General features: G+C 35.0%; 1 protein-coding gene and 1 long non-coding RNA gene across 8 annotated transcripts in view; both read right to left on the bottom strand.

Annotated features, from left to right (window-relative positions):
• Window positions 1-2,376: 2,376 nt before the first annotated feature.
• Window positions 2,377-25,128, bottom strand: part of LOC138139527 (receptor-type tyrosine-protein phosphatase epsilon-like) — a 71,734-nt gene continuing 48,982 nt past the window's right edge. For 5 of the 7 annotated variants that reach the window (XM_069059834.1, XM_069059833.1, XM_069059836.1 and 2 more), the window contains 15 exons: window positions 6,675-6,773; window positions 6,454-6,621; window positions 6,267-6,398; window positions 4,599-4,908; window positions 4,465-4,549; window positions 4,327-4,414; window positions 4,136-4,263; window positions 3,947-4,084; window positions 3,781-3,893; window positions 3,427-3,731; window positions 3,210-3,376; window positions 3,031-3,162; window positions 2,855-2,979; window positions 2,667-2,802; window positions 2,377-2,579 (listed from right to left, as the gene is read on the bottom strand). In XM_069059834.1, the coding sequence (XP_068915935.1) occupies window positions 2,523-2,579; window positions 2,667-2,802; window positions 2,855-2,979; window positions 3,031-3,162; window positions 3,210-3,376; window positions 3,427-3,731; window positions 3,781-3,893; window positions 3,947-4,084; window positions 4,136-4,263; window positions 4,327-4,414; window positions 4,465-4,549; window positions 4,599-4,908; window positions 6,267-6,398; window positions 6,454-6,621; window positions 6,675-6,773 (2,183 nt within the window). In that variant the 3' untranslated portion in view covers window positions 2,377-2,522. The remainder of the gene's footprint in view (window positions 2,580-2,666; window positions 2,803-2,854; window positions 2,980-3,030; window positions 3,163-3,209; window positions 3,377-3,426; window positions 3,732-3,780; window positions 3,894-3,946; window positions 4,085-4,135; window positions 4,264-4,326; window positions 4,415-4,464; window positions 4,550-4,598; window positions 4,909-6,266; window positions 6,399-6,453; window positions 6,622-6,674; window positions 6,774-25,128) is intronic. The other 2 variants (XM_069059835.1, XM_069059838.1) reach the window with 2 other exon arrangements.
• LOC138138813 (uncharacterized) lies at window positions 12,738-15,615 on the bottom strand. Its single transcript, XR_011162111.1, has 2 exons — window positions 13,207-15,615; window positions 12,738-13,157 (listed from the first exon to the last, which is right to left on the bottom strand). It is a non-coding gene; the product is annotated as an uncharacterized lncRNA (long non-coding RNA).

Below are 25,128 nucleotides of genomic sequence, written 5' to 3'. Positions count from 1 at the left end.
GAACAGGCCGGTTATTATACAGCAGGTCGTGTGATTGATATTTAAAAAAAACTGTCAAATTAAGTAATTAACTTAAGCTTGGTTATGAGTAGCTAAGGTATGGTTTAGAAATTTTGACAACTGAATGTGTCCCCGTGTACACAGCCAGTGTCCTGGCCTTGAGACCGTCTTGGTAAAAGTTACACCGTATTGATCAAATGTCAAAATGGTTTTTGTTAAAATGAAGCCTACCGCATTTGTAATGTACTATGGCGGACAAAAAATTTTGAAGGACTTGTTATTCTTTTGACATATAAATGTAAAACTGGCTTTATGGTTAACTAACCTCATTTTTTATTTTTGCCTTTCTTGTCATGTCACCAGTGACAATCATAGATTAACACAAAAATTTTGGTGTGCCTATGTCGGCTCACGAATGGTGAACGTGGATGAATCTTAATCGTTTCGTCTTTGCCGTCGAAATTGGGAAAGTCGCTGCAGCCCCTAGGCTATCGAATGGTGTAGAATGTACATATACTCGAAACGTTTTGGATATGGATTGTCCGTTGTCAAACTCAAGGTCGCTTAAAACTTATGATTGAACTGTACATTAGTGAGATCTGTCATAAATTCCAATAACCTTATTGGCGCGCCTAGTTACTTTTGCTGGTAGTGCCAACTTAACGACAAGTCCCCAATCCATATCTATAACGTTCCGCCTTGTACGTACAGTCGATGGACAAATAAAACTGGGACAAAAATGACAATCACATAAGTCAAAATTTACAAATTTGCATCGTTTAATTACGGCTTTATGACAAATAGGTTAACTTTGGTATGACATATTATATAGACACTGACAGATATATTGACAATTCAATCGTCTGATTTACACAGATTAAATTTTAAGTGTCCCAGTTTTATTTGTCCACCGACCGTACTTATCTATACTTGGGCCAACCAACAGATATAGTAATAAAAAAAAGGGGATGTGGCCTAGTTGCGTAGAACGATATACGCCGAAACCTGTTTCACAATGAAGCAGGTTCTCTCTAACAAATAGAGAACCAAAAGTCTTGAAAAAAATATATTTTGTAATACAAATCGAAAAATGACAAGGAAAACAAACAAACATAAACACGTGGTCAAACTCCCGAAGCGAGGTTAAAACGAATGAGATGCCGGATGCCGTCAAGTAATTTTTGTGGATGTACATCAGGCTTTCGAAAATCTGCGCACGTTTTGAATAAGCCAATTGGAAGCTGCTATTTAAAATACGCGGGCACTAGTGGGCGGTTTTATTACTATATCTGTTGGTTGGCCCAAGTATAGTTCTTAGAGGTTTAGCATCAACACAAAATCAGGAATGTCTTTATCATAGATGAAACCAAATTTAGTTCTATTTACGTCAAGACAGAACGACCCAACAGGTTGTATTTTGGTACGCAAATATCAAAAAATTCAAAGTACAGATCAATCCACAATACTAACAAATTATAACATTTATTTATTAAACTTAAAATTAAAAGTTTAAAATAAAAAAAAATTTACAACTAAAACTGAAGAAGTCAATATTTGATCATTGCTCCATTTTGTTGTACAACCAAGAGCAATCTATTCCTTCATGAACAGGCACAGATTTCGGTGATAGTTCGGGGGTGCCTCGTTCTGTTCCACGTATCCCTCTACGGTTCCACGGAAGACACCCGCCTTCTTTCAGAACCTGGAGGCCGAACCACCGTCCCAGTGTGTTCCCACTTCCGCATAATGGCATGGATAGTGCCCTTCGATAACCCTAAATTCGTCGAAATTTGCCCATACGACATACCCCTCTGGTGAAGGGTTACTATTTTGGCTTTAGTAAATTCAGATACGGCTGGCATTGTATCACTAAATTATTATTATAAACTTGATAGACGTTTACTTCAAACCGTTAATTTTTCGATTTAATTTATAAACGTCATAATAACAGTAGGTACTTAAAGGGCAGCTTACATTGACATTTTTTGATATGCCAAAATTTGATCGTTCAAAATTTTTTGTCCGCCATAGTAAATAACTCCATCATTTGCAAGGGCGTTAACAGATGCTCCTGTGTATACAAAGTTGCGTATTTTTCCGATTCAAACAGATGCATACAACTTTTTTCTATCTTGGATTTTATTTGAAATATTCACAAAATTTGCATAAAATATCAACAGCAGTTATTTTGTAAATGTGTAACTGGATTTAGAAGATCGAGAGCCGGTTTCACCAACGCCAGTTAAAGTTAACTGTAGGTTAAAATGCTTCGTTACTTTGGTTACCTATTGTTATAACAATGTTTTCGTTTATTTTAATCTGTAGTTAAATTTAACTCACGTTGGTGAAACCGGCCCCTAGATAATTATTATAAAATTTGAGCGCTAAAAATTTATTGAACAAAGCAACGTTAAAAAATGTAAAAGCATGCGATTTTCCTTGTTGAATTAATTTTCTACAAAGCGATTTAAAAAACACAAGAAATATGAAAATCATTTTAAATCTTAAATATTGAACAACGCTCATAGATACTGATCCATGTAGACTTGCAATGCCTTCCACAAGAATACCCATTGTTCCTGAAACATGATAAGCACTACATAAAACTACTCAAATAAAAAAATTGGGACTTCTTCGTCACTAGAACGAAACAGAAAGACATTTACCTCATCTTGTAGAAACCGTTGATACTGTCGTCTAATTGTTCTTACAGAAGCACAAAAGTTAAAATCTTCATTCGCTTTAATTTTTTCGACAAAGTATGACATGGCAACATATAAGCCAGACATTGTCTTGCCATCGCTAAAGATTACAAGTAAGACAAGTTGTTAAGGTAATTATTTTTCTCACATACCTACACGTTACCAAGACTGATTTGGTTTGTATTTTGTCGTTTGTGTTGACAAAAAGCTGAACAAACGTTTCAACGTTTGGAAGACACTTAGACGTCCAGTTTACCGAGTAAATTTCAATTTTTTTCTATAAATAAAATGTTTAAAAACCAATTCTCACTCAAAGACCATGATTTACTTGTGTTGGATTATGGATCAGCAGCTGTACTTGCATCCAGTCATCGAAATTTAAACTCAGTTTATGTCCATGTTCCAACATTAAGTCTTCCGACACTGTCATTTTCGGATTCTCTTTACTTAGCCAGTAAGTCTACGCAAGTGGTGTTAGTGTTAGTCTTTACTGTTAGTTTAACTTACTCTATCTGATGTCTTATTTAAAAATAGCACTACTTTTACATCAGCTTGATGTACCAAGCTCCAAAGATGCGTCAATGCATTTGAGGACGGTTGCTCAGCTATCAGAACCTTGCTAGGACCTTGCAGAATGTCTACCAAAGTACTTTCTTCGTTTGTATCTGCGCTTGCTGAAACAACAATGTAAGTGACTTGCTACAATTAGCTACATTTTATATACACTCAGACTCAATTTCGGTAGTAAAACGATCCAAAGAATTCGTATCTTTCAAGTACTTCTTATATCTACAAAAGTCAAGCTCACTCAGAATAAGCAATTCCGTTTTATCTTTGGTAGTTGAGCGGTCACGGATGTCAGCAGCGAGCTGATATTCGAACACGACGAGTTGAGCTAGTTGATACTGTTCGCTGCTAACTTTAAATTCGGTTGAGAATTTCTTCAAGTGCTGATCAACTTTTTGTACGTTTTCATCAGTTCTGTTGCTTGTGTCGCAAAGCATCACAAATCCAGTCCCCATATCAATTCTGTAAAAATTATTATATAGAATCAAGTGGACATTTTTTTGTAACTTACGTGGAATGGACTAGAATAGGAAATTGTGACATTTTTGACATTTCTTGAAAGAAAGGCACAAAAACAAATGGTTTGAATCTGTCGGACCAAGAACTAAAACGAAGTTGATTGACCTAGAAGGAATTTGTGTAGAAAATATTTTTCTGGATTTGTTAGTAGGACTTGCAAGTCTTGTCTCGCTGTTGTAGGTCAAAGTGAATGTTCTGTACTCATAGAACTCAAAGATGTTTTCGACCCCACAGTAGATGGAAATGTTGTTGTAAGAAATTATTTTGTTTTTCCTTGGCCAAAAATTTGTCAGAACCTGTTGCAACAAAGACATACTAAGCCTTCAAGTGTGAAAAATCGAAAATACCTTGTCTTGTTTAATATCGACCAGTACCAAATTTGTAATGTTTTTGTTCCAGAGTGATTGCCAAAAACCTTCCACTTCATCATGTTTTGGCACTTCAGCAACAACATACGTTTCGGGATGTTTGTCATCTTGGTTCAAATAAAATAAACAAAATTAAAAATTGAATCAGTTACTGACTGTCTAAAGCTTACTTCTATTGACGTTGATTTTCAAACCGCCTTCGGCACCATAAACTGGTCTATCCGGTTTTGTTGAATCATTGTTTGGAGTTGTGTAAATCTGAGGAAAGTGCTTTAAAATAAGGACTTTCTATGCAAGAAGCTTATTACCACATCAAGCGGTGTCAGCAGTTCTTGGTCACTCTCATTAGATACAAGTGGACATATCTTTTTCAACTTAACAATGCAGCTTTTTCTAAAAAGTGTAAAAATTATGAAGACAACCTTAAAGAATCCTTCCTTACTTGAACATCATTAGGAGTACAATTAGAACTAAAATCATTATGACAATGTCCTTTGCAAATGACGTTTCTTGAAATGATTCATATGGATGTAAACTAGTCGAGTTTTGGTCCTTGGTTTTACTGTGGTTAATTGTGGGATCGGATGTGTAGTTGTAGACGACATCGTTTTCTTTGGATGTACTATTAGAAATGAGTGATTTGTTCAAAAATTGAGTAGTTTCTTCGATTTCAGCGTGATGTTGCCTTGTGAGTTCGGGATCGTTTGGAAGATTCTGAGAGAAGGTGAGATTCTGTGGGTTTGCTGATCGTTCTAAAATTAAGAGTAGGTGTAAAACAAGCAGTATCACGGAAAGCAGCAAGAGGAGTAGCAGTATGAATAGTATTTATTGTTCCACACTTGTAAACATCAGTTTGTCAAGTCACTGTAGTCACCTTGAAAATGTCTCTTAACTGGCTACCCTATAAAATTTAACTGGCTATCCAGTAAAATTTTACACCCGTGCTCATATGAGTGATGTGTGTTTCCAAAGCAATACGTGTAAAGCTCATACGATTTTTTTTCAAATATCAGAGTTTTAATTAGTTTGTACAGTTGGTTGCAAAAAAAAAATGGGAAACGAAAATTTTCCTAATATAAATTTGGTTCTGTTCATTTGTCAATTAATTGTCTACTTGACAATACCTACCAGATAATTTTTTAAAATGTTAATTCTAACCTATCTCTCGTAAAAAGGTCTCACACTATGGAAAAATTGTAAAAATGTGTCAGTTTTATTCTAACAGTTCCCGTTTTTTTTGCAACCAACTGTATAGCTATTTACAAGTCAGGAACAAATAAAATATTCAACAATACACGCAAAGTAACGGGTTTTACTGGCTTCAGAAGATGACGGGCTCGTCTACGACTCGCCAGTCATATCCTTCTGTCCGCTAGTAAAAATTCTTTTACCATGCTAGTAATGTTAAATACTATAACAGCAACACTAGTAATACGAGTAGTAGACGTAAGTGCTTATTCAAAATGGACATAAGCTTGACATAAGGCATAAGGAATTCATGATACATGTAGTGTTTATACTAGAGGTATTTTCATATTTGGTGGCGGAAACAAAAGACTGAGAAATGTCACAAAATTGGCAATAAGGAAGTTATTCGCCGTTGAACTAGGGAAATAATTTGTAATACATTTGATTATATGAGAATAACTTTTCCTTTTGAAGCACTGACAAAATTTGGTTTCCTTAGAATTTATTTTTTCAATCTATTTAGCGAAAATTTAAATTCACCTAGACATTCCTTTTTACGGCGTTTATGAGAAATTTGACACTGACAATACAATTTTCTGACATTTCTCAGTCATTTGTTTCCGCCACCAAATATGAAAATACCTCTACATAGGTATTAATTTTTACGTAACTTATGAGAAGTGATCTCAGTGAACATTATTGTTGTGTACAAAAAGGCATGGAGAATCATATTCGAGTTATATGGACACATAAATTATTTTCCAGTTGCCCAAATTTACAAATTATTCTTAGGTATCTCATATGTATTTCTTATGTGTTATATCCATTGGAATAAGCACTAATACTTTTTGGCATGAAAAAAAACCGAAAAGAGTAAAAGGATTTAATATGAAATTTCTTAAAAAAGAAACCATGAACACACTTTTGTCACACTTTGTACCAAAGTAATCATAAGAGCATAGGTTACATGTTCCATCGATATGATTACAAGGATCCGAGTAACAGTGTCCGCATCGTTTTATACAGTTAGTACCGTAAAATCCAGAGTCGCATTCTAGAAACATAACAATTAAGAAACATTTATAAGAAAAAAAAATCAAAGTATTTACGAAATTCACATTTGTCGTCACCATTTTTCCATCCAGCAGAACAAGAACATTCAATCTGGTTTACTCGCTTTTCACACACTTTCAACCGACCACATGTTCCATTCAGAAACAGCGAACACGGAATACAGGATCTGGTGACTGTGTCATGATCACAGTTGTTATTCGAAGCTGTTAATAAATGTAATAAAGATTGATTTCGTCAGAAATAGTAAAAATGTCACCTGGTGTGGTCACTTTGTCGTCTAATGAGATTATGTCATTGTGTCCATCGGACAGAAGTTGACAATTCAATTTTCGTTGTGATTTAATCATTCGATACTCTAAAAGTGAATGTATTATTATTTCGTAAATACACACCGCACAATAATTATCGCATGACTTTCTTTCTTAAGTATGTATATAGCAAATGGTCTGCAAACATTTCGTATAAATAGACTAAATTTAATCTTTAAGGGCCGGTTTCACCAACGCCAGTTAAAGTTAACTGTAGGTTAAAATGCTTCGTTACTTTAGTTACCTATTGTTATAACAATATTTTCGTATATTTTAATCTGTAGTTAAATTTAACTCACTTTGGTGAAACCGACCCTAAGAAGATTTCAATCCTATATTGGAATGATAATGATAATCTCGATGATAATTTTTGCACTGCTTATAGTAATTTTTGTTGACTGTATGCAAGACATTGCAGAACCATCTCGTTTACCACAATACTTCAGAGCGAATTAATCAATGACTGTAACTCTTTATGTTGATATATGCAATATGGATTTTATACATTTATGTTCTCGGAAGGATCACACAGAAAAAAAATTAAGTTAAAGTTCAAATTTTACACGTATATATAAACATACCGTGAGGTTTTTATTTTACTGAATATAGGATTCATGGATCTGTAAGTTTGGTTGCCTATTTCAAATGAATTGGCTTGTCCATTTTAGAACTGAACATAGCCATTTTACATTGTATGTTCAGCGAAATAATAAACGCAGTGTATGATATGCGATAATTGTTGTGGGGAGTGTATTATGGTCCAGTCAATCACCGAGGGTACTTATGTTATTTAAGTATGTATTACTTTCATTAAATCTAAGAGCACTAAAAAATATGACTGGTACAAATCGGTTTATTACGTTTCTAAGATTAATCCTATTTGAAAAGCAAAAAAATTCTTACAAAGAAGTAACGGATGACTGTATTGTAGCTGTACTATAGTTTGGACGCCCGGCGCGAAATAGTCCAATTTAGTGTGACAGTGGCCGGCAAAAAAAGTTAGCCATCATTTAAATGTCAGTGTCATTATAGTATATTAAAGTATAAGTGGATATTAAGGTCTTTAAAACACGCACGACGGCGCAGCCGGAGTGTTCGAAATAGAGTAAGCGTTTTAAAGACCAGTTATCCACGAATACTTTACGCTATTTTTTTTTATTGGTAAGCACCTACTATGGCGGCCAAAAAATTTTGGCCGTCACTTTCTTGACATTCAAGTAAAGTGTAAATAAACCTTTTGACAATTAATTTAAACTGTTTGAAGCTCAGATATTCCAAAAATCCGACATGAATGAATAAAATTCGAGCAATCGTACATAAATAACCTGAGGTAAACGTTCTGTGTAGTAGAAATGACAAAATAATTTTGAGTTTTGAAATTTACCACCCAAAAAATAACGTTCATAATCAAGACGGTAATCATGATGTACTATGGCGGCCAAAAAATTTTGGCCGTCACTTTCTTGACATTCAAGTAAAGTCTAAATAAACCTTTAGGAATCGTAACCCCACTTTTTGAGCATATTTTGGCGAAAAATGCATATTTCTGCAATTTTCCATATTTTTTTTTTGTTCATTTATTGAACCTTGTAAGTCTACATGGTGCAGATAGAGGGGCATCAGAAAATATCCGCTTGCTTTAAAACCATAGGACTTTTTGGTAGAGCTTAATTCCAGAGAAATAAGATCATAAATTTAACAATGGAATGAACAGATCTCCTGTTTCTAAAACTTCCCGCTAACGATGTCGACCCTTTCTTTCAAAGAATTTTAATCGCTATACGTGAATTTGCATTTTGCAACATTCAATCACGAACGGTCTGCTAGTCCTAGCCGTAACAAAAAGTGCCTTTAAAAACAATATGCTGAAAATATCTGAATCAATTTTTGCTTGGATGTAACAATATCCGGAATTATTATTCGAAGGAAGTTCAGGGAACGTGTTTTGCAAGGCCTTGCAGCAAGCACTTGAGTATTTGAGTATGAATACATACAGGGTGTATTTGAAATACGTTTGTTAATTTTAACCAGTGAAAGAACTCGCCAATTTATAAAACTTGTCTCTACAACATTTTGCAAAATTCGTAAAATTATTCAAAGATGAGAATTTAAATTTTAATTATATAATTAATTATCTATATATATAAAACAAAGTCGGGTTAGTTACGCTATTTATAACTCAAGAACGGCTGGACAGATTTTTATGATCTTTATATTGTTGGATTTGTCTTCGCCCCGATTAGCAGAATAACTATTAAAACATCGAATAACTAACGAAAAAAAAAATTATGAAGAAAATTCATTTTGAAAGGTTATGTCATTTGTCACAATCTGTCATTGTGCGCGCATCGACAATTTGAACTTAATTGAGATTTAACGTCAGCTGAGTTTTAACACCAAGTGTGATCAATGGTGTTCAACAACACCTACTTCTGCATTGTACAGGATGCGACAACAAAACTTCCTTTTTTGAGTTTTTTGAAATGCGCGCTATTCAGACTGTAGGGGTCGTAATGGGACGGGAGTGGTCTCATTCGGAAGCCGTGGTTTTCAAGATTTGTTCCCTATCCCTGTCAGCTGCCACGTGGCTGCCACCATGCGGTGGAAGAGTGGAAAGCCTGCGTTTGCCGTCGAGGTCTACTTTTCAAACTGATTTTCTGTGATCGCAACTCTTCCGAAATTGCTTCAATGTTGTGTTTTTTTTTAAATCTCGCGTTTATATCAACCATCAAAGTCATGGCTAATGCTAGAAATGGGCTTATTCACTTATTCAGTGTATCGCACCTGTATCTAACTAATTATGCATTTAAGTACGTCAACTGTCTGTAATTATTTAAATGCTACCCCAAGTAATGCCACGTCGCGGGGGAAGCTGTTTTAGGGTTGGGTTGAACATTTATTGCTGTGCGGCATACCTAACCTCGAAACTATCAAACAAAAACAAATGAACAGTGCGTCCAAACTATCAAACCAACAAACCAGTGGAACAAAATATTCATCTACAAAATGTTTCCAACAAACAGCATATGCTTAGTAATTCTCTTTCCAATTTTTAATTTAATTTTCCATATTTTCTTCCCGTCAGATCCCAACCAAATTCATTAAAATATGCAATCCGTTTATGGTGATTGTTAATTCCGGATTATTTTTATACAGTGAATTTTTTTATCAATGAATCATAGAGATTTACATGGTATAAAGTATAAACTTTATTTCGCGTCAATGGTGTTTCTATTGCTAATTTCAAAATTATTTTTCGGACATGAAATAAAGTTTACACCATGTCAATCCCTATGGTTCATTGATAAAAAATTCACTGCATAGTTAGTTACAACTCGAGACATAGCAATTTGCTCTACTACTCATTATACTCTCACTTCTTGCAAATGAATTTACCGAAAAACTTAATTTTTCAGTACTCATCAATGAATTGTCGTAAATTCATGGGAGTTAATTAAGGTACTATATCGTTAATCACATTTGCACATCACGTGACGTGAATATCAATAATCTCCGTCAGAGGGCGTAGTGCTTAGCATTAAACCATGGCCAACTTCATCTAGCTTCCGCTACGCTCCATACGGCCGTAACCATGGATTTATTAGTACTGGATACGGCAATACCCTATAAACGTATGTCGACTTTGAAAAAACATATCACAGACTTCGGTACCTTCCCCCATTTCGTTCTAACCTGTATTAAAATATGTTTCTCTCTGTTATTACAATACGTATGTCGTTTTGATGTTTCGCAAATGTCAATTTTGAAGTTTGAAATTAATTCAAAAGTCTGAACCTGCGGTCTGAACTGTCATAAAACTTCCTGCATTCGTAAAATAGAATAATTGCAATAATGAAAATGAAAATTTGTTCTACTCCTTATAGTTCTTCAAGACAAGACTTATCTTTTCACTGGTATGTACCTAAAATAGACGATTCTTTACAAATACCGAAGACCTGGGTGAAAAAATGATTTCAGTTTTCCAAAAGAAACCTTCTTGAGAAACAAATGGATATCAGTGTGGAAGTGACAATCAAAGTTGCAAACGATGCGGTTATTTGTTCAAAACATTTTCGGAATTCTGATTAGGATGAATGTAAAAAACCATGCAAAATTTTAAAAAGGGTTTGTATAGGTATCTTCACAATACCTGAATTTTCCTACCACACCTAATGCCCCCTTTAATCTCAATTTCGCAGAAGAACATTGTAGTGGCAACAAAGGTAGAGCGTATAAAACTTAAATATTTAATTTCTCTTTCATAACTTACTTACCTATTTTTAAATATTGTTAGAAAATAAAACTACGGCTACTCAATCAGTTGATTCGAGATATAATGCAGATGTAACAGTAGAGCATTTTAGTAGCCCTCGAAAAGCAAAACGACATGTAAATATCATCCAACATATTGACGAGCAAAGGGAAATACACTACGAAGTACGAATGTAAGAAAACTGCGAAAGCTCTAAACAAAAACAAGATAAGAAGTAAACTTAACAAAGTTGTATTATTTAATAATGAATACCTAAATATAAGAATCTGTTACGATTAATATTTATTTTGGTGTTTTTTTTTGTAAGTTTTTCATAGATACTTGTGAGTTTGAATTTACGCACAAATTAAAGTTAAGTGCTTCACAAAAGTGTAGTTGTTGAAGGCAGACAACTCTCTTCAACTTTGTAGTCCAAACCTGGATTTCCTTTTGTGAAATCTTTACCAACAGCATTGTCAGTGTTTCACATTAGAGTGAAAAATACCTGGCTTTAGACGAATTAGTCATTCTTAATATGTTCAAGTTCTAAAACAAAATACTCTCGAACCATGCAAACTTGAGAGAAACAGATTAGAAAAAAGATGACACGAATGACAGGAGAGTAATAAATAATTGATAGATTGAGAATTTAAACCAATCAGAGTCGGGGGACTCGCTAAAGGATAGTGCTAATACCCAGATAATGCGTTGAGAGCGACAGAAATAGATGGTACGTCTTGTTCAACTATGATGGCTGTACACCGTATCCAGTACTAATAAATCCATGGCCGTAACATTATGCCAATTTTCATTGTTGAAATTGATTCTACTAACCGCAAAAAATCGTTTGGTAACTAGCCCCAACTAGCGGAGAAAAATGTTAATAACAATGATTGACGTTTCCTTCAAAAGTGTCATGAAGTTTCAAAAAGATATGAAAATCAAACGAAAATATGTAATAGTCTTGTAAAACTGGAAAATATATAACTATATTTAACACATTATTTACATAAAACAATGGAAAAGGAACAAAACTCGAAAGTATCGTAATTTTAAACAGCATAAAGGAGTGATAACTAAAGAACATACCTAATAGGTAGGTATAGTGCTTGTAACTTCCTAAGGAATTCTGACTTAAGCCCTAAATAAACCGAACAAAGACCCTAGTTAAAGAAATGTATTGTCATATTGTGTCTGTCAATCACTAGACGGTCTCCGACAAATATTTTGAGTACTACCCCAGGTAATTTGTTTCTCCGAGACCGCCTAGTGATTGACAGGTACAATATCACAATAAATTTCTTTAAGTAGGGTCTTTGTTCGGTTTATTTATGACTTAAGCCAAAATTCCTTACGAATTTAAAAATACTATAGGTAGGTATGTATATGCCATTCACGATGTTTTGGCATAAGGGGAGGCTATGGAAAAAGTGCATTTAAGTTGGCAGTAAAGCTGTCTGTTGAATTAGGTTATTTTTTTCTAAGTTTGAGGTTATAAACTGCGTCATTGTCTAGTGCATTGTTGTCAGTTTTACTAGTTTGCAATATAAAATACTCACACATTTTTAATCCAATTTAACAAAACAGGAAACTGACTTGAACAGACTACAGAATAGTAGGGACCGGGACCGAAAGTTAAAGTGGCTCCTGCACCACTTAGATAACCCACCTATACAGTGTCTTAACCAACCAGTTAGTAACTTGTCAATGAATTTTTTATTTTAACCAAAACGTTCCTAGAACTAGATTGTATAAAATCTTGTACCTACTTATTAAGCCTTACTTTATTCGAATCTTTCTGCAAAATATTTACACACCCATCGTCCATGACAAAAAAAAGAACAAAACTATTCAACTTCCATAATTTCATTAGAAAATTCTGAATCATCATTACCTGCATCAAATTCCGAGTCAGATTCTCCTAATGAAATTATTAAAGGAAGAACGTTTTCAAATGAAAGATTTCTCATTAATTTTGCCCAATCTTCCGAAATAAGTTCTTCACAATATCTACAAAAATGTTGGCAAATTTCAGGAGTACATTTTAAAATAGACTCAAGCCATAAATTCACAACTCTATCGCGAAGTTATAATAGGGCTTACAAAACCCCTGTGCCATTTCAATTGGGTCGTTGTTTCTTTCTTCACTATCCGTGCTACATATTTATCTTGTACTCACCTACGATTGAATTTATACATAAAAAGAACTTGACTTCACTGTAACTTACTGAAAATATGTTCTGCAGTCTAATACAAACACCATCAATACGTTTTAATGTCGCTTAATTATGATTACGGTAAATTCGGCAACATGTTACGTTCATTTTGATAGGTCCGCATGTCAGGCACTTTAGTGACAGCAGAGATGACAGAAATCAAACATGTATCCAACGTTAAAAAATGAAATCATAGCCTCCCCTTATGCCAAAACATCGTGAATGGCATATAGGTACCTCTTTGGTGGATACGTAGTATTATAATTTTAAAACCTTTCCACTTATGGGTTTATTAGCAATTGATTTTCTTTTTATGGAATCAGTTTTTTGTGAACAACTATTATTTAAAAGTGGTTTCATCAATAATTCTATAATAACTTTACAAATTTTGTCTTTATGTGTGTTACAGATAAAGAGGGAATTACGAATTAAATGTGGAAGTAAAATTGTTACGAGTTGTTTGCAAATATTTTCTTGGGCCAAATATGATAAAATTTCTGTGGTGGCAATATCTGCCAATTCTTTAAAAAAAACTTACAAACTGATAATTTGGATAAGTCAAACCGCCACGATTTTGAAGATTAATTGAACGTAAAAGAGTACCAGGGGTTGAAAAAGACAATATAGGAAAGAGACAACTGTCGCAGTGAAATATTTCATTTAATTTTTTTACAATATAGGTACCCTACTATGAAAGCAACAGAAGCTGCATATTTGGTGTTACTGCGATTAAAAATAATAATTGGTTTACTTAAATTTCGAATTTTCTCTAACAGTCGAAAGCACGGCCTCCTAGATTCATAAGAGACTCGTCTCTTATCCGGCCTGCCGCATTCGTAGTTCTAAGCATTATTTTTGTTTTATAGGTGCGCCACAATACGGGGCTTATGTGTTGTACTGGTTGCCTGCCTTGCAGGAAATTATTGTTTTATAGAGGTGTTTTCAACAGTTTTAACGCACACATACATCTGACACTTTTTCAAAATCTCAAATCAAAAACATTTTTTATGAACGGTAAATTTAATTTCAACAAATTTCTTTTTTATTATTTTTTGTTATTTGTCTGTGAGTGCAAGTTACAAAAATTTACAATGACAGGAAGTTCTAATTTTTAAATAAGTGTCTCACTCACATTTTACCATGAACAGGACAATGAATTAGTGGATTTCCCGAAAGATATGAGGCCAAGATATTCTTCAAAACAAAATTTATATTTTCCTTTGGAATGCTTGGTAGAATTTCTACTATTATTGAAATTATTGTAAATTGTATAGTTTGCGAACGAGAAATTGGAATTTAAGTTTCTTCACTTGCAATGGGTTTAGGGTAGATTGCAAAGATTATAATATTGCTAGTTACTAAAAAGGGATGCCAAATATCGGCAAAATGCAGATTGTTTGTCCCTCCTGGAATGAACTGCTCATAGTGGTAAATCTTCATTATTATCTATAATGTTTAACCTACCCAAAACCCATTGCAAGATGCAAGTGAAGAAGCTAAAATTCCAATTTCTCATTCCCAAACTATACTAGACCCACAAATTGATCATTGGGGTAACTTAGCCTTCCTCTATCTTAGTAATAAATTAATTCCAGTAACGGGATTTTCTTTTTCGAATTTGAATCTTGTAAATGTGACAAGCAATAATCACATCCATGGATTGCCTTCGTTATTTTCATAATTAAGTAGCCACATAAAAAAGCTGTTGCCGCCGTCTCAATTTGAAAATTGGTACTTGGCAAATAACTAAAAGAAGACAATTTTTCTAGTTTTTCCATCTTGCAAGGTGACTGAAATATTTACATTGGTCCTTAAATTTTGGAATCTTGGTAAAATTTTACTACTTGCATACTCTGCGGCACTAATGATATGATCTCTCAGTCCTATCTTCGAGTGTCTTCCATGCCGCATTTAAAGTGATATCATTGGGTAGATTATGATAAGAAGTGTTAACTTTATGTCGTGAACTAATACAACATTTTTTCTTTGTTTATGGCATTTTTTAAAGTTTCAACTGCACTTAGTTTTTCAATTTAACAATTTATTATATAAAATGTCATTATTCATACGTATTTTTAGTTGCATATACTAATATATGGATCACATTAAAGTGGCTAGATGGACATACTATACGGGGAATTTTCAAAAACAGACATTTATCGAATGCGACAGGCCGGATAAGAGACGAGTCTCTTATGAATCTAGGAGGCCGTGGTCGAAAGGGTAGTATCAAGTCCGGTTCACATTTTTCCGCCAAACTGACAAAAAAACACGGTTTCCCCATCAACCCATAAAGATTTATGTTAAAAATTTTGCAACAGATGGGGCTAGTTACCAAACGATTTTTTTAGGTTAGCTGAATCAACTTTAGACCCTTATTGGGACGGCCGTATGGAGCGCAGCGGAAGCTAGATGAAGTTGGCCATGCATTAAACAAGGCCAACTTCATCTAGCTTCCGCTAGATTATTGTTGAAAAATTAGAACAACACTTGCGTATCTAATAAGAAACAATACAATAAAAGACCTTCTTTATGTAGTAAACTCATTTATACAGTGTCCCAGAACTCGCGCGTCAGCTGTTAACTGTGAATTTTAATATTTAATCCAACAAGGGTTCTACAACAACAAACGTGAAAAGTATATTAGTTTTGAAATGAAAACGATTTTAAGATAACCAATCACACACACCTGCCTGAAGGTAACTCTATTAAATGTATGCGTTTCCGAGGAAACGATTTTAGATGTTGCTGCTAAAAAACTGTGATGAAATGTTTGGACGAGTTTTATAAGGGTTGATTTGGCGCACGAATCCCAGGTCTAGAAAACGACTCGTAGGCGAGTTTTTTATGTTATTTTTTAGATTTTTTTTTCCATTTTTAAATAAAAAAATTAAATTTTCAAATTCTAAGGAATTTTGTATTATGTAATTGGTAATTCAAGGTAACGGATGCAACTACATCTGCAACATATGTTAAAAAGTAGAGGTTGAACATTAATATTGGATGTTTTTTGGTGTAAATGACAATAATACACTGAAATATTGATAAAAAATTTCTTAGAGATCTATTAAACTACGAGTGCTTTAATAGATAGCCATAAACGACTCCAAATTGAATACAATAATAGACCCATTAAAAGATTCTAAAAACATAATTATATCTTCAGTTTGTGTTCTACTCATCTACTGTTCTTTGCTTTACGTGCAGCACGCGGTACAGTACCATGCGGATGCGGTACATGTCAGTACATGTAACAACAAAGCACCCAAGTTACTAACGCATGCGTATTGGTAAGGATCGTCCTGGGTTATTTAGCCTCTCGTCACTTTTGAAGGAAACGTCAATCATTGTTATTAACATTTTTCTCCGCTAGTTGGGGCTAGTTACCAAACGATTTTTTGAGGTTAGTAGAATCAGTTTCAACAATGAAAATTGGCGTATTGGGATGGCCGTATGGAGCGCAGCGGAAGCTAGATGAAGTTGGCCATGCATTAAATTTGTGTATGCCAGTGGCGGCTCGTGGGTTTTATTGTTGAGGAGGCAAACTTGAACAAACATAGTAATAATAAATACACCATAATAATATATTTTTTAAAATATACTATACCGGATGTGGGAGTCCGATTCGAGCAGTCGAAGCGAGCGGACCTGTTTTACGGCGCGCGATAAGATAAGCGGCAAGTAAAAACGAGGTAGAATGAAAAAAAGTGATAGTGAAAGCGAGAGAGACGAAGATCACAAAAGGAAAAGAGAAGAAGGACGAGAATCAGAAGAGAGGATTAACCCATTTCGGAAAAGTAAAAAAGTGGAAAGATCACCTGTTAAAAAGGCAATGGATGAGGAAATGAAAAAGATGTTGGAAAAAATTATGGAGGATGTAGGGGAGATAAAGGAAGAGAATCGGAAGATGAGCCGGGAATTGGAACAACTGAAAAGTATGATGCGTGAAAAGGAAGAAAAATGGGAAAGAGAAAAGATGGAATTAAAAGAAAAAATGACAAAATTGGAGGAGAAAATGGAAGAGCAGGAAAAAAGAGTGAGAAAAAAGAATATTGTCGTAACGGGACTGGATGAAGAGGAATGTGAGAACGAGAAGAAACTGGAAAAATGGATGAAGGCAGAATTAGAGGTTGAAGTAAGGGTGAAAGAGATGTATAAAATAAATGGAGGAAAAATGATTGTGGCAGAACTTGAGAGCTGGGGGGAAAAACGGAAAGTTATGGAAAATAAAAGGAAACTAAGAGAAAAAAAAGGAAAGAGAGTGTACATAGAAGATGATATGACAAAAAAGGAGAGAGACTCACAGAAGAAATTAAGATCGCTAGCCAAAGAAGAGCGAGAAAAAGGACTGCGGGTGAAAGTGGGTTATAAAAAGATATGGATAGAGGGAAAAGGTTTTAGGTGGGATGAAGAAAACGGGAAGTTACATACAGCAAATTTTTGAATAAGAGCGTAAGAAAAAGACGACAGGGCAGAAAAGGGAAAACGAACATGGAGAGGAATAAAGGAGAAAACGAGCAAATAAGAATAGTATTCTGGAATGTAGCGGGAATAAAAAATAAAGAGAATGAGTTTTGGAAGTATTTGGGAGAATTTGACGTAGTGGGATTGGTAGAAACGTGGGTGGAAGAAAAAGGCTGGGAACGATTGGAAAAGAGAATGCCGAGAGAGTTTGAGTGGAAGTGTCAATATGCAGAGAGGGAAAGCAAGAAAGGGAGAGCGAAAGGTGGGATAATAATGGGTGTGAAAAAGGGACTGGAAGAAGAAAACGGATCTGGAGTAAAAGAAGAAAGAGGGTTTATGGAAAGAACGGTAAAAAGAAAACAGAGAAAATGGAGAATTGTAACAATATACAGCAGAAGTATGAAAGAAACGAAGAGAATAATAGAAGAGCGAGTAAAAGAGCAGGAAGAAGGAACTCTGGTGATTGGGGGGGATTTTAATGCAAGAATTGGGGGAAAAGGAAGGCGGATGGAAGAACAACAAGCAACAATAGAAAGAAGACCAACAAAAGATGGAATAGAAAACGCAGAAGGGAGAGAACTGGTTAGCTTAGTAGAAGAAAGAGGATGGGACGTACTTAATGGAAACTGCATAGGAGACGAGAAAGGGGAGTACACGTATATTGGATCGAGAGGGGAGACAGTTATTGATTATGTTATGGTGAATGAAGAAGCATGGGATAAAATAGAAGAATTTAAGGTGGGAGAAAGAGTGGAGTCGGATCATATGCCATTGGAAGTGAGGACAAAAGGAAGAGAGAAAGAGCGAAGTATGAAGGATGTTAAAAGAAAAATTGTGAAGAATATTTGGACGGAAGAAGGAAAAGAAAAGTATAGAGCAAGACTTAGGGAGGCAAAATACGAAGAAGGAGAAATAAACGAAAAAGTGAGGGAGCTGAGCGAGAACGTAAAAAATGCAACAGAAAAAAAAAGAGATAGAGATAAGAGAGAAGATGGGGCTGTGGAAAAACGAGTGGTGGGATAAAGAATGCAGGGAAGGGAAGCAAGCAGCAAGAAAGAAACTAAGAAATTGGAAAAAAGAAAAAGCAACGAAGGAAGAGTACAAGAGAGCACGCAAGAGGTACAAATTAGTATGCAAAGAGAAGAAGGAAAAGAAACGGATGGAAGAAGAAATGAAGATGAAAGGTATAAAGACGGAAGAAGAGGTGTGGAGATACATAAATAGGGAAAGAAAGAAAAAAGGAGAAATAGTGAGTGATAGAATTACTATGGAGGAATGGAGAAAGTACTTCAGTGAGTTGTTGGGGGGTGAGGAAAACAGACAAGAAAAGGAAAAGAGACAACACAGAGTGGGAGAAATAGAAGAGATAACAAGAGAAGAATTAGAGCAACAACTAAGAAAACTGAAAAGGAAAAAGGCACCGGGGAGGGACGGTATACAGAACGAATCGTGGATATATGGAACTGAAAGGGAAGTTGATAGGTTGTTAGAGATAATGAATGGAGTGTGGAAGGGAGAGGGCTTCCCCCAGGAGTGGAAGGAGGGGATAATATGCCCCATATATAAGAAAGGAGAAAAGGATACAGCCAGCAATTACAGGGGGATCACGCTCCTTAATACGGCATATAAGGTATACGCGATGATTGTGGAAGAAAGACTGATGAAGGAAATGAATGAGCGGGGTGCGTTACCAGACGGACAGGCGGGATTTAGGAAAGGTAGAGGGACTATGGCAACGTATATATCTTGAATCATATAATAGGAAATGAGATAAAAAAGAGGGGTAGCAAGATATATGCATTTTTTGTAGACCTGAAGGCGGCGTTTGATAATGTGGAAAGAGACTTACTGTGGGAATACTTGAGAAAGAAAGGGATAAATGAGCATCTGGTAACAAAAATAGAAGAGATATATGAAGAGACGATAAGTAGAGTGAGAGTGGATGGAAGAGTGAGTGAATGTTTCAAGACGTATAAGGGAGTAAGACAAGGTTGTCCACTAAGCCCCAGCCTGTTTGCAGCGTTTATAGGAGATATAGAGGAGATGTTCAGGAAGGGGCAGGCAGGGGGGGTCGTGGTGGGCAAAGAAAAAGTGTGGTCTTTGGCATACGCGGATGATTTGGTGGTGCTAGCGAGAGAGGAGAAAGGTATGAAAGAAATGTTGGGAAACATGGAGAAATATATGAGGAGGAAAAAGTTGACGGTGAATGTAGAGAAATCCAAGATGATGGTGTTTAGAAAGGGGGGTGGTAGGAGAAAAATAAATGAGTGGAGATGGGAAAAGGATAAAATTGAAGAAGTGAAAGAATTTAAGTATTTAGGTTATGTGATGAATGAAAGAAACACAGCAGCAGCACATGTGAGAGAGTTAGTGAAAAAAGCGAATAAGATAATAGGAGCGGTATGGGGGATAGGAGAGAGAAAATTTGGACATGACTTTAGAAGGAGAATAATGATGTTTGATAGTCTGGTGAAAAGCGTGATGATGTATGGAGCGGAAATATGGGGATGGAGAGAGCAAGAAGGGTTGGAAGGGGTGCAAGGAAAATATTTGAAATGGGTGCTAGGAGTAGATAGAGAGACACCGGGCTATATAGTGATGGAGGAAACAAAAAGGGATGGAATAAGAATAGAAGCAGGAAAGAGAGCAATAAGATTTGAGGAGAGGTTGATAGAGAGAGGAGAGTGTAGAATTTTGCAAGAGTGTCTGAAAGAAAAAAGGAAAGAAATAGGAAAAGGGGTATGGAAAGAGAGGGAGGCATATTTCGAAAGAAATGGGTATGCAGGAGCGGAGATAGAAAGAATGCGAGAGGGAGGCAGAGCAATGACAGATGAATTGGTGCAGAGAGACAGAGATGTGCAAGTGCAGGAAAGAAGAACGAGAATTAGGGAATCTAGGTACAATGGGAAGTATGAAAAAATAATAACGGAAGAACTACCAAAGTACCTAGGAAGAGAGAGTAGAAAGGAGATAGTGATAATAGCAAGATTTAGGTGTGGAAATGAGGAGAGAGAGAATAAATATTGGAATGAGGATAGGATTAGAGTGTGCAGGATGTGTGGAGAAAAAAAGGAGACGATAGAACATATGTTGAATGAATGCGTAGAATTGAGAGAGAGAGAGGAAAGTAGAGAAGAAATGTTGAATGAGGACGGAAGAGGGATCGAATGGATGAAGAAGGTTGAGTGGAGAAGAGGGACAATATGTGGGGAGGGATAATTGTATTTGGAAAGCTGCTAATTTGTTATTGTTTTGAATTATTGTCTTATTTAGTTAGTTAGTTTTAGTTATTATATTATATTTTATTGTATTTTATTGAGTTAGTGGGAAATGTCGAAAATCGGATAATTTATAAACCTGTATAGGTATTAAATATACATACAACACAACACTATACCGGGTGCCCCAAAATTCGCGGAACAGCTTACCAGTACGTTGTTAAGTAAAAATATCAGGTAAAAATGTCAATCTTCTTTTTTGTAGAAGATATGAACCTACATATTTGTTACACTATAAATATTTAATTGTTGTTGTATCCATGGAAATAAGAAAGAAAAATCAAAGCCACGTTGCCATAAGTTATTTGAGGTAAAACCTGATCACAATCATTCAGAATTATTTTAACATTGGCTAGTCAAAAACAAGTAGTCAAAATCTTTTTTAATATTTAAAATAAACGAAATCAAAGCTGCACCTTTTGAGCCCCCATATCTTCAAATCTAAAAGATATAGGACTTTTTAATTACTTTTCCAATAATTTCTTAACATGAGTTGATATTGCTCAACTGAGTTGTTCCACGAATTTTGGGGCGCCGGTATATACAGTTTGTCTCCGGATTGAGTTTAAAAGAGGAAAAAATAAACTCGCGAGAAAGTTTAGACATGAGGCTGCACGGCCGAGTGTTTAAATTTTCAAGAGTTTTATTTGCCGGTAATCAACAAAGGCAGTACAACATTTTATCCACAACGTATTTTTGATTTTACGCAAAAACTTCAGAAGAATGACACTTTTTTGGTTCATTTAAAACCCCCATTTGTATTATTAAAATCTCAGTATTGATATACTGTATTCTTAGATTAACATTTTAAAATGTTAAAATTTGGAGCAAATTTTATGTGATAAATTTTATTACAGTCAACATTGCTTTTTGACAGACAGCATATTATTGTTCTGTTTTCCCTGTATGTAATGAAATTTTACGGCTGACTTGATGTGCTCTTTTGATTTTTGGTGTCGTTAGATACAAAGGGCAATATTTTTAAGATCATTAAATCTTAAACGCGACTAAACCGTGTTTTCTGTTTCAACAGCAAATAGCATGCAAGGCCAACAAAACAACGAATTTTTGTTCACGCTTCCGACGAGTCATTTACATTTCTGATACCACGTAACCACGTAGTGTTAAATTACCGTTTCTGCTTTCCACTTACGCATATAAGGCCGGTTAAATTTGGTTGTGGCTGTTCTTGACTTTTTACAATTTGTCGTAAGACAATGAATTAAATGGATGATTTAACAATTAATCAATTATATCTTAGCAATTTCTTTAACTTCCATATCTTCATTCATTTTATTAAACAATATAAAAATAAATAAAACACGGACTTTTGACCAGGGACCAATAACACCACTCCAAATCACCAAATCCAAAACAAAAACAAACGAGCACCTACAATCAGTACAATCTACACTTGTAAACGATCGCCGGTGCGTGGCGTGCGTGGTCAAAAGTCAAGACTCGTTAGAGCTCGGCTACAGTTCGAGAGACCCAACAGCGTTCGTTTCCGTGATGGTCATGTATACGAATCGTGACGTCTGAAATCGCGGCAACTCTCCGGCCGAGGTTATTTCTCGGGCAGAAAACGATTTATTCCGAGCGAATCGATGCTAGTTAGGCGCATTTCCATGCATTTTCGTCCGCTTAGCGGCGAACAGTGCTGCGCTAAATTAAACTCTGCCTCCGGCCGACAAAAGCAACAAATGCTAACCGCTAAAATCTTCTTGTAACACATTTTTACGAGAATAATTATCATTTATAAGCAAATATCTTCATGATGTTGTTACACAGTCTAGGACTGGTTTACATAAATAATATGATTTAATATAATATTTAATTAAGTATTATATTTTTTATTTTCTTTTTATTTAATTTTATTTGGGGAGGCACTGCCTCCGTTGCCTCCTCGGAGGAGCCGCCACTGGTGTATGCATTAAATCATTAAATTTCAATTCACTTTGATTATTCATTTTATCTTAATAAAAAAACTTCATTCAATTCAGCTAATAAGTTAACACAACATTTATTGACTCTGAGGCGGTACGAAGTTCGCCGGGTCAGCTAGTTATAATTATAATTTGCATAATGTGTTTAATGTTTTGTTTGTCGAATATTCTTTGGCAAAGAATAACATAAATAGCACCTACCAATACAACATGATACCAAAAAAAAATTCTAAGACAATGAATTACTTAAAATTCAAAGTGAGTAGAACTCTTCAAACGATCATTGTGACGGGTATTGGTAAAAAATATACAAGAGATGCTGAAAGTAAAAATGTATTAAGAGTGTATTATAAAAATTAAATATTTTCCCCGGTTTCATCCTCTTCTATGTCATTTTCATCTAAAATTGTTGATGGTGGGCAATTACAGCGGCCTATTTTTGAACACGTTGTTTTTCAGGAATTGAAAAACAACATAATCAAGGCAAGTTGTTGGTACAGTTGGGAGTAAAAAAAACGGACATCAAAATTGTGACATTTTCAAAAATTCAATATAACCCATTCTTTATTGTCAATGTGACAGTTTATGACAACTGGAACATTTGAAGAATTGATCAGACGTACCTACTACCTTGTCAAAAATTAATTACTCCCTATATTTAGAACTTTTAGAGAAATAACGTTTTTCATGTTGTGTAACTAGAATTTTCAGAAGTAATTTTGAATGCCTAAGGTTGGTTACTATAAATTGAGGGATTAAGTTCAATTAAATATGCCGACAGAAACCAAAATTGATTGTGAAACGAAAAATCATCTATCACTTAGCGAGGCATTAGTCATTAATTTGCAACTGTGACAAGGAATTAGCCACACCTTACATTTTTGACATATCTTTTGTCTGCCACCAGAAACCACATAGCCCCCAACCTAACCAAATTTATGGCAACCTAGTATCGGTGTTGGTAATTTCGCCACCAAGCATCATTACGAGATTAAGATACAGGTAAATTCGCCACCACCGTTTAATGGCATGCTAAGCCTACCGGTAATTTCGCCACTGTACTTCCCGGAATTAATCTACATTCTACACCTACCTGCCCATAAGGACGGCGCCGGCCGACGGCCGACATAAATATTTCTGTATCTGAGAGTCTGAGACAGGAAAACAAGTAAATGCATGTATATGGAAAAACAAATTTATTATTTAAGATTACAATGGAAAGATTAATTCTTAAAAATAAAATTTTTATTTTTAAAAATTAATATTTCCATTGTAATCTTATTATTATGTCGCTTTATCATATTATTTATAAATTTTTGTCTGTCTGACATGCTTATTATGAATTTTTGCTACCAAATGTAGACTTTGTATTTTCACATAAGTGTCTATTTGAAATTCTTTCAGTTTTTCTAAAAACACAAATAAAGTTGGGTCAGGTGTCAGATAGTTACTTAAATCCACCCTTATTGGGTATGACCCTCAATAAAAATGTATTGAAAAATATTGGTGGCGAAATTACCCATGGGATTTTACTCAACGGGGATGGGCAAAAGATTAAGGTAATTACTGGTGGCGAGATTATATCTACCTGTCCCCCCTAGTATCGAATATCTCTAAATCCTAGAGAGTAATTTATTTTTGAAACGATTGTAGCACAGTAATTAACTGAACTGTCACAATCAGTCTAAATAAGTTTAAATGTAGGAAGGGCGGTTTCACACTTATGACTGTTATGTCAAAAATTATGTCTGTTTTTTTTTACTCTCCACTGTAAGTGCCTTGAAAGTTCGGAAACTTTTGTTGAAATTCCTCGAAAACTAGAGGTGTTGAATAGGACGATTCGCCGTTTCTGAAGTAACACTGCACAATGAAAATTTTTTGCTCTGAAGTGAACATATTGCAATAGCAATTTTAATAGTCAATAATTAATAATGACAGTTCTCCATTGTAATGACATCTGATGACATTTGACTTACATTTTTACGTGTTGCCAACTGAAGCGTATTACTCACGGACCTCTGGATTTTTTTTATTTTCGATCGCATGGTATTACTAAACACTTTTTTGTCAAAAACCATTAAAAATAATTTAATATTTTCTTCAAAAAATGCTAACTATGCGACTCTAGAAGACAAACTGCACCGGGCTACCGAACATCTGCCTATTGTTCTTCTTTTTCCACATACAATTAATTCCAAACAAGTTTCAATATAACAATATACTCTTCCCAAAGTCATTCTATATTG

The sequence above is a fragment of the Tenebrio molitor genome, chromosome 9, assembly GCF_963966145.1.
Source record: "Tenebrio molitor chromosome 9, icTenMoli1.1, whole genome shotgun sequence".
NCBI lineage: Eukaryota > Metazoa > Arthropoda > Insecta > Coleoptera > Tenebrionidae > Tenebrio > Tenebrio molitor.
The sequence above is the reverse complement of the archived record's forward strand: the minus strand, read 5'-3'. Positions and strand labels throughout refer to the sequence as shown.